This window comes from Electrophorus electricus, chromosome 26 (genome assembly GCF_041902795.1).
Source record: "Electrophorus electricus isolate QZ-2024a chromosome 26, ASM4190279v1, whole genome shotgun sequence".
In the NCBI taxonomy this organism is placed as follows: domain Eukaryota; kingdom Metazoa; phylum Chordata; class Actinopteri; order Gymnotiformes; family Gymnotidae; genus Electrophorus; species Electrophorus electricus.
Window position 1 is genome coordinate 9,790,001 of NC_137522.1, and position 8,251 is coordinate 9,798,251.

The 8,251-nt window shown below is 44.9% G+C and overlaps 1 protein-coding gene across 5 annotated transcripts in view; it reads left to right on the forward strand.

The window, feature by feature from the left end:
- Positions 1 to 6,187, forward strand: part of ssbp4 (single stranded DNA binding protein 4) — a 48,462-nt gene extending 42,275 nt beyond the window's left edge. For 3 of the 5 annotated variants that reach the window (XM_035523230.2, XM_081708149.1, XM_081708150.1), the window contains 13 exons: positions 1 to 46; positions 1,468 to 1,527; positions 1,625 to 1,691; positions 1,797 to 1,864; positions 2,089 to 2,156; positions 2,320 to 2,365; positions 2,499 to 2,534; positions 2,665 to 2,719; positions 2,983 to 3,053; positions 3,285 to 3,363; positions 3,637 to 3,665; positions 3,789 to 3,890; positions 4,576 to 6,187. The exon at positions 1 to 46 is cut by the window's left edge and continues 38 nt beyond it. In XM_035523230.2, coding sequence (XP_035379123.1) covers positions 1 to 46; positions 1,468 to 1,527; positions 1,625 to 1,691; positions 1,797 to 1,864; positions 2,089 to 2,156; positions 2,320 to 2,365; positions 2,499 to 2,534; positions 2,665 to 2,719; positions 2,983 to 3,053; positions 3,285 to 3,363; positions 3,637 to 3,665; positions 3,789 to 3,890; positions 4,576 to 4,605 — 757 coding nt within the window. In that variant the 3' untranslated portion in view covers positions 4,606 to 6,187. Of the gene's footprint in view, positions 47 to 273; positions 1,237 to 1,467; positions 1,528 to 1,624; positions 1,692 to 1,796; positions 1,865 to 2,088; positions 2,157 to 2,319; positions 2,366 to 2,498; positions 2,535 to 2,664; positions 2,720 to 2,982; positions 3,054 to 3,284; positions 3,364 to 3,636; positions 3,666 to 3,788; positions 3,891 to 4,575 lie in introns of those variants that run through there. The other 2 variants (XR_014120029.1, XM_081708151.1) reach the window with 2 other exon arrangements.
- The last annotated feature ends 2,064 nt before the right edge of the window (positions 6,188 to 8,251 follow it).

The window sequence follows — 8,251 nt, forward strand, 5'->3', positions numbered from 1 at the left end:
ACCCCCACACAACCCCAACAACCCCATGATGGGACCCCACGGTCAGGTAAGGCGCTCGTGCCCCACGCGGCGCAGCCTCGCCGACTCCTCCTTGCCCACTTCTCATTTCGGCTCCTGCATGCACAATAATTCGCAGACACGGCACCCGGGAGGTCAGCAGGGTAGAACAGTGTGTTGGCTAGTGGATTGAGAGCACCGTAGACGGGCAGTGGTGATGTGATCAGTGGGAGCAACGTCTGGCCTGTCTGGACTGGATCTCTTCCAGCCGTGTGGCCATTCCGTGCCTCTTCATAGTCTTCTTCATTGTCTTCGTCGTAGTCTTCTCTCGGTCTCCTTTCCCTGTTCGCACTCTCTCCTGTGCACTGTAGTACATTACCTCATTCTGTGTTCTTTAGCAAAGTGCTCGCACACACACACAGACAAAAAGAGAGACAGACATACACACACCCTGCTTCCGGATGGTAGCAGTGATACTGGATAAATAATGTAACATGTTGCCCAGTCTATGAGAAGGAGAGGTTCATCTGGCCAGAACTCCATAGTCGCTCCCTCCTTAAGCCCTACACACACTATCCCATCTCCCATCAATATCCCATTAATAATGCAGCACTCACACTCAACACACACACACGCACACACCCATGCTTGCATCGATGCACCAAGACATCCTCCAGCCCGTGCGCACACGGGCAGTCGCACACACGGCTTCGGGACAAGCTGATAAGCACTCAGGCACTCTCCAAACTTCAAAGGGAGAAAGCACGCGGCTGGCCCATAAGGGCGAGGCCATTACGTAAGCTTCCCTCCAGCTGACCCCACAGCTGACCCCACAGCTCCAGCTCTGGCGCGGGTTTAATTGTTTGTGAAGGCCATGTTGTTTGTTGTTGTGGCCTCGTGTGTCTGTTCTCTGTGCACACTGCTCTGGGAGTATCCAGTTTGATGTGTGTAATTCAAGAGGGTAACAAGAGGGCTACTGTACCTGAGTGGATTGGCCCACGTTCCTGTGTGTGTGTTTGTTTGTGTGTGTGTGTGTGTGTGTGTGTTGCCATATGTAACTCCACTGTATATATTTGATCTCTTTTTTCAATTCTTACTGTTCTTTTTGTTGTTAAGTGTGTGGAATGTCTCGCAACACCACCTTCCCTGTATATTATGTAGAGACACTGTTGATGGAGCTCATCCTGCACAATCACACTCTTCATATGGTGTCATTGCGCCCTCTACTGGTTCGAATTAGTATGTCCGCCTCACTTTTCTTTTTCCGCTCCAATTCTTGCTTCCACCCTTATTGTCTTTCATTTTGGATATAACACCATTGAATTATTTTTCTTCGTTTTATTTTGTATTACCTTTTCTGTTCTGTTTCCGTAATACTTCACACACCATCACAAACAAAACCTGTTCATCCGATGTGTCAGTTTGGATGGTCAGCTCGGTTTCTTGTTCTGTTCTGCTCTCTCCCATCAGCCATTCATGTCTCCACGGTACCCAGGTGGACCCCGTCCGTCACTCCGCATGCCAAACCAGGTTTGGACACGTCCTCTTTATATATGGCCCCACCCCCTCAGTACTTCACCACGCCCCCTCGCATGCTTACCCTCCATTCCTTGCTGTTTCCTCTCAGCCTCCAGTGGGCGTGCCAGGGTCACAGCCCCTCCTGCCCAACAGCCTGGACCCCACAAGGCCGCAGGGTAGGTCAACTGCCACGGCTCCAGCGCTGCACATTAAAACCAAACACATTTAAGGCGCATAGATGACTTTGACACCCCTCCCACCCCCCCACCCCCCAAATCCAGGACATCCAAACATGGGCGGCCCGATGAGGATGAACCCGCCCAGGGGAATGGGAGGTATGGGCCCACAGGTCAGTCAGAATGCCAAACTCCTCAAATATTCAAAGGACCCGCCCCCTTTGGAGTTACATGTTTCGTTTTGAGTAGTTGTCAGTAGAGTGTTGATCCAGCACGGACTGTGTACTGTAAACATGAGCTGCTGTGCTGCACCGTGGCCTGGACTCCAACACAGGCGCAGTGCATGCCGGACGCTGGATTTCTAACCGAGGCCGCTTCTCCTCTTCTCTCTGGGCAGAACTACGGTGGCGGGATGAGGCCCCCTCCGAACTCTCTCGGCGGGCCAGCCATGTCGGGAATGAACATGTGAGTCCGAGTGGGAACGTTCCTGTGCGCCCTCTTATGTCTGGCTGGAATGTGGGATTTTTTTTATTTATTTTTTGTTCCGCTGGGAAGGGGGCAGACCGCGGCCGCACGGTCACACACGTAGCGGGTCACTAACGGACCGGTTCTATGTCTTCTCCCAAAGGGCTCCTGGCGGCCGAGGTCCCTGGCCAAATCCTAACCCGAACTCAGTAAGTCTATTTCCTGATAGCTTTATGTATTCCTTTCGAAATCCATTGCTTTGCCAAGTCTCTCAGGCGTTTGCTATTACCTATGGAACATGAGTCACTAAGTCACACCCGATGCGTGTCTTCCTCCCCACAGATAGCGTACTCATCTTCATCACCTGGAAACTATGTGGTAAGTGTCACGGTGCCCTGTGTCCCTGTGGCTTCTGGACTTAAAGCAGCCTGTTGCCATGTGTTTTCCCACAAACAAGAAGGGTCTTGTTTTCATGCCTTTGCTTGTTTTCGTATGCCTTGTTTGCCAGGGCCCTCCAGGGGGTGGCGGACCCCCAGGGACGCCCATCATGCCCAGCCCAGGAGGTTAGTGGGAGCTTGGCATGTCCTTCCGGACCTACAATGTGGGCGGCTCGTTCGGGGAGTCTTCGGGGGGGTGGTTTCCGGCAGAATTGTTGAAAAGGGAAATTCAGACTTGACTATTGCATCGTTCTGTTGTATCAAACGCAATATGGCATAATTGGAAAAAAAAACCAACGTTGATTTGAATAGGCCTTCCTGTCGCTCTAATTATCTCTCTGGCTTCAGACATGGCACTTGTGTTAACCAATGTGTTCGTGCTCAACCAGACTCAACAAATTCCAGTGAAAACATCTACACCATGATGAACCCAATTGGCCCCGGTGGCAACAGACCTAATGTGAGTTCAAATTGATTAGATATGCATTTCTCTGTTTGGGATGTTGGATTCCTTTGATAATGACCCTGTTGGTACAAACCAGTTATGATGATGTAATATGTCTGTGGTTCCTGTAATTATGATGTAATGTGTCTGTAGTTCCCGTAATGATGATGTGACGTGTCTGTCATTTCCGTAATGATAATGTAATGTGTCTGTAGTTCCCGTAATGATTATGTAATGTGTCTGTAGTTCCCAATGGGGCCCGGCCCTGACGGCCCGATGGGTGGAATGGGCTCGATGGAACCGCACCATATGAATGGGTCACTAGGTGAGGCTTATTTCTTTGTCTCTGTGTAAACTGATATGTCACTGTCCAGCGTAAGAGCACATGTCATAGCCTGCCGCTTTTGTAGTGTTGATTTGAAGATGGATATCTGCAAGCTTGTTGCAAGGGTGAGTCATAGTCTGTACAGACATAATCGGGAGCTGATTTGATCAAAGCTGGTGGCCAATCCACTGTAGACGTCATAGGCCCGTTCTGTTGATACCCAAGTCTTCTTAGACACCGTAGTCACGGTTATGACACCTCCTGTTTTCCCAGGCTCGGGGGATATGGACGGGTTGCCCAAGGTGAGGTTCTTCTCCTGAGGTGGCATAGCAATCACAGACATTCTCAGATCCATTCACCTTTCTCAGAGGTGTTTAGGCAGCTGTCGCGTACACCCTGCTCAGCTTTCACTGCCTTCCTTCTAGAACTCTCCAAACAACATGGCAGGTATGAACAACCCACCAGGGACCCCGCGGGACGATGGCGAGATGGCAGGCAACTTCTTAAACCCATTCCAAAGTGAAAGTGTGAGTGTTAACGCACGCCGCTACGTGTCTCCTCCCACTTAACCCCGTATCTCCCGCCTGCTGCCACCCTGCTGTACCATTGCTTTATGTTAACAAATTGAAATATACACCTGCTGAGTTGCCATAACCACTTTGTAATCAGTGTTTTTTATAAAAAAAAAAACATTTTATAAAAAAATGCCTATTTACGGATCAGATGGACTAAGCCTGTGTTCAGGCCGAATAGTAAGCTCTAGTGTAACCAGGAATAAGATAAGTCCTAGATAATGAGATAATCATTAGAAAGGTTTGGCTTTATGCTCATTGTTGTTGGAATACAAGTCTCACTCCTAAAGAAGCTGCTGAAATGGCAACAGCCCCGTGTCCCAATTTTATAAATTCATAACAAATGTTGCATAAAGAAATAATAAATAAATTCATTAAATGCAGCATATTGGAGTGCAGTATAGATCAGATGTTTTTCTCATAGGATGGTCATTTTCGGACGTTTCCTGTAAGCGCGATATAATTTGATATCGTTTCCTTATCAGTTACATTTTAAGAGTGTTAACATCCAGCTTTTAACGCCCCTTCATCCAGTTTTGAACATGGAGTGTTGTTATCACTGTGTGGAGCTGAAGGCTGTCGTGGCGCACGTGCTCATGGTTGCCCCTCCTCCCCCTCCCCTCTTCTCTCCTCTCTGCAGTATTCACCCAACATGACGATGAGTGTTTGATTTTTCCCCCCCCCACCTTTTTTTTAATTTTGTTTTTTCAATTTTACTTTATTCCCTTTTTTCCCCTCCTTCTGCTTCTGTCCCCTGTCCTCTCTGCCGCATCCGGCGGGGTTCTCGCTCCGCTCTCTGCCCCGTCTCCTCCTCCCCCTCCCCTTCCGACGCTCCCGGCTTGTGGTGGGCGGGGGGGGGGGCCGGCCGGCGTGGCCCCGGAGCGCGGGGCTCCCGGCCGAGCCGCTCGCCGGCACGGCGGCGTCCGTGGGAAGGAAGCAGGCCTGGAGCCACAGGCCGAACCTCCACTCAGCCCCCGTCTGCCTGCCTGCCATCCTCACCGGCCCAGGAGAGTGAGGGCCCAGAGAGAACGATAGCGTGTGTGTGTGTGTGTGTGTGTGTGTGTGTGTGTGTGTGTGTGTGTGTGTGTGTGTGTGTGTGTGTGTGTGTTTGGGGGGGGGTGTATAGTTGTGTGTATGGCTTGGACTGTGCCAGAAAAAAACTCTAGCAAGCTGCTGCACAGCACCAAGGCTGGCGGCCTGTTCAGACCCGTCTCATTCTCTCTCCTCTGTATTTCAGTGTCTTTTGATCGGCAGTCGGAGAGAGAGGTTGGACTCAGCCTGATGTTTGATTGCTGTGTACATTCTGAAATGGAAAAGCTAAACTGGTGATGCATTGGGGCGGCAAGGGTCTCATTATGATATATTTGTATATTATTGATTATATTATTGTTATGATTTTCATAATTGATATTGCTATGATGTAGTCATGATTTTATGAATTTTCCTGTAAAGGGCACATTTGTATCTCAACGACATCTAAAACAGAATAAGCACACCCTCAAGAATGCACAATGACACCTCTGTTTACATGATTTTAGGTATTCGTTTGTCTCTTTATTTTGTTTATTTGTTGTGTCTTGCATATACCTCTTCCTGTGTTCTACGTAGAACGGCTGTCATCACTACCAGAATACCACAGTACAGTGTGCTATCCCAGTGTTTGAGTCTGTATCCAGAAGATAGCTGTTCCTTCATCACACACTCACAATCACTGTCACCCCGTCACTGTCGAGCACTGGATCCGTCGAACGTTTGCATCCTCCCAAATGTTCCTTTTTAGCTGTCTTTCTCACGATCCCTGACCTTTGTGTTAACGTATTCTCTTTATTGTGTTTTTGTTGTGTAGCATGACAAGCTTATTGCGGCCACTGTCAGTAGGCTTACTCACAGCATAGCTATTAAAAAAAAAAAAAAAAAAAAAAAAGTTGCTCTAAACTTGCCTCGTCAAAGTATCCAAACTGTAATCCGTTCATCTGCAGACCTCACCTCTGTCTACACATTGCGAAAACCCATACAGTTAAATGTGAGCTGTCATTAATGTTTCTTGTGACTTTGACATCATGTATTGATTTTGAAATGATTTAGAATCCTACCTGAATGCCTGAAGAAAGGTCAGGATGATGGTAACTATGCCTACAGGCACCACATGGCAGTTCCTCATGTTTTTTAGTCCCATGCCTGTAAATACAACCTGTTTCTCTTATTGGTCATTGGATCTCATTTGTATTTTCAATACACTACTTGTCTGTGAATCTTTATGCGTGGTTCCATCTTTTCTTTAGTGGTCCTTTCTTTAGATAATGTGGTCAAATGTGCACTTAGAAAATGTGTAGTTTGGGATTTCGGTCACTTATCACTGAATCTTCACTCTGTGGTTTGTATGATAAGCCACACTGATCAACTCCGTCAAACACCCTTTCATTCTAATTGCTCGTTAAGTGTTGTGATGGCCCATATCACTGTGCTTTATGGGATGTCTTTAAAATCTATGCTTGCTCTTTAGTCTGTCAAAGACCTGTAATCTGATTGGGCCTTCACAGGAAATGCTTTCAGTCCCCGTGACTATGTGGTAGTGACAAATGGTTGCCCTCTGACAGAAGCAGGCATGCTTTGCTGGTAGGATCACAAGGGGCGATCAGTGCTCTCCGAGCTGGCTGGTACACAGCCTCCACCCCAACCCCATCCCCGTCTACACCCTTTCTTAATTCCTCCACCTTTGATTTTATTGTAAATACTGTAAAATGCATTTTGATATCATTGACATGTTTTGATATGTCAGTCACAACCAACAAGTACAGCTGAATATAAGTTATAAAGAATTTGTGTTTTTGTATTTTAAAGAGATGGTTTGGTGTAAAGTACGAACTTGAGGGAGACCCCCTATTGCATAAAATATGGATACTAGAAAATATTTTTTAAATTAATATCTTGAAAATAATCAGATTCAAATTTACTGTACACATTTTAAACAGTGGTATTTGTGAATACAGCAGTGTATTTGCAAAAGAAAAACATTTGTGAGTCCGAAGACAGAGTTGTATATAATTGTCAAGAGGATAGAGTGGTAGCAAAGTAATAAATTGTAATAATAATTATGCGGTCCAGATAAATCTAACCTCAGTATGCAATCCAGTTTTAATGGAAACAACTGCATCTACTGCAGGGAAACGTCACTGTCATGGTCCCTATTAAGAGCAATATAAGATCCCAACCATCAGAGAGATGAAGGCTACCCATCTTACAAATAAACAACTTGGACACATTGAATGAAGGGACTAAAAGTACGTTTTCAATATAAAAAGACTATCAAACAAGATATTATTGCAAACATTGGCTTTTAGTCAATTTAAACATCTGCTTCCAGTTTTCAATTTTAAAATGGCTTTGTGTAGACTGACTCTTACTGATATCAGTCCTTAAATGTACAATTGTTGGCCATCTCTGTACTTCTATTGTGATGTATAATACTGTAACATTAGAAGAACTGGGGAACGGTTGGGTGTATTTTGGAGGGAGGGAAGGAAGAATGGAAATTTCCTGTACCTTTCATTGTCCTTTCTGGCGACATGACAGTATTCAGTATGAAGCAGTCTGTCTCATTGGGTTTGCTTTGTATTTCATGGTAGGGTAGTTTGGATCTGTGTCTTAGGGGCTTAGGTGTCTTGTGTAGGTAATAAAGATGTCCTTTGTATGTTACTTTATATTGTAAAGTTTCTTTAGACTGACAGTAAAAAAGAAATTTGCTTATCAAACACACAAATGGCTGCGTCAATAATAAATGTAATTTGATATTTTTCTGGGTCTGAGCTTTCTTCTTTAACGAACTTAAATAAGGACCTTTATTTTTACATTTAAATAGTTAATAACTAAATTTTAAATAAAATGTAATAACCTGTTTTGAGATACAAGTACCTAACAAAGTAGACGAATGTAGGATGCTGGAAATCAGTATTTAAAGTTAATGCTTTTGGGGAATATTTTATTTTATTTTATTAATGTGTTCCTTCAGAGTATCATCATAGCATATGAAAAACTTTACAATTTAAAGTAAAAACTTGATTAACCTACAATTACTATAATCTTGACTATGAGAAGGATATATATATATATATATATATATATATATATATATATATATATATATATATATACACACACACACACACATATATGTGTGTGTGTTCGTTCAGACACAACAAGCACAAGGAACTCAGTGGACCATTTTTTGTGTTCCAGTAACTTTTATTTTGACACAAGTACCATTTTTTGTGTTCCAGTAACTTTTATTTTGACACAAGTACCATTTTTTGTGTTCC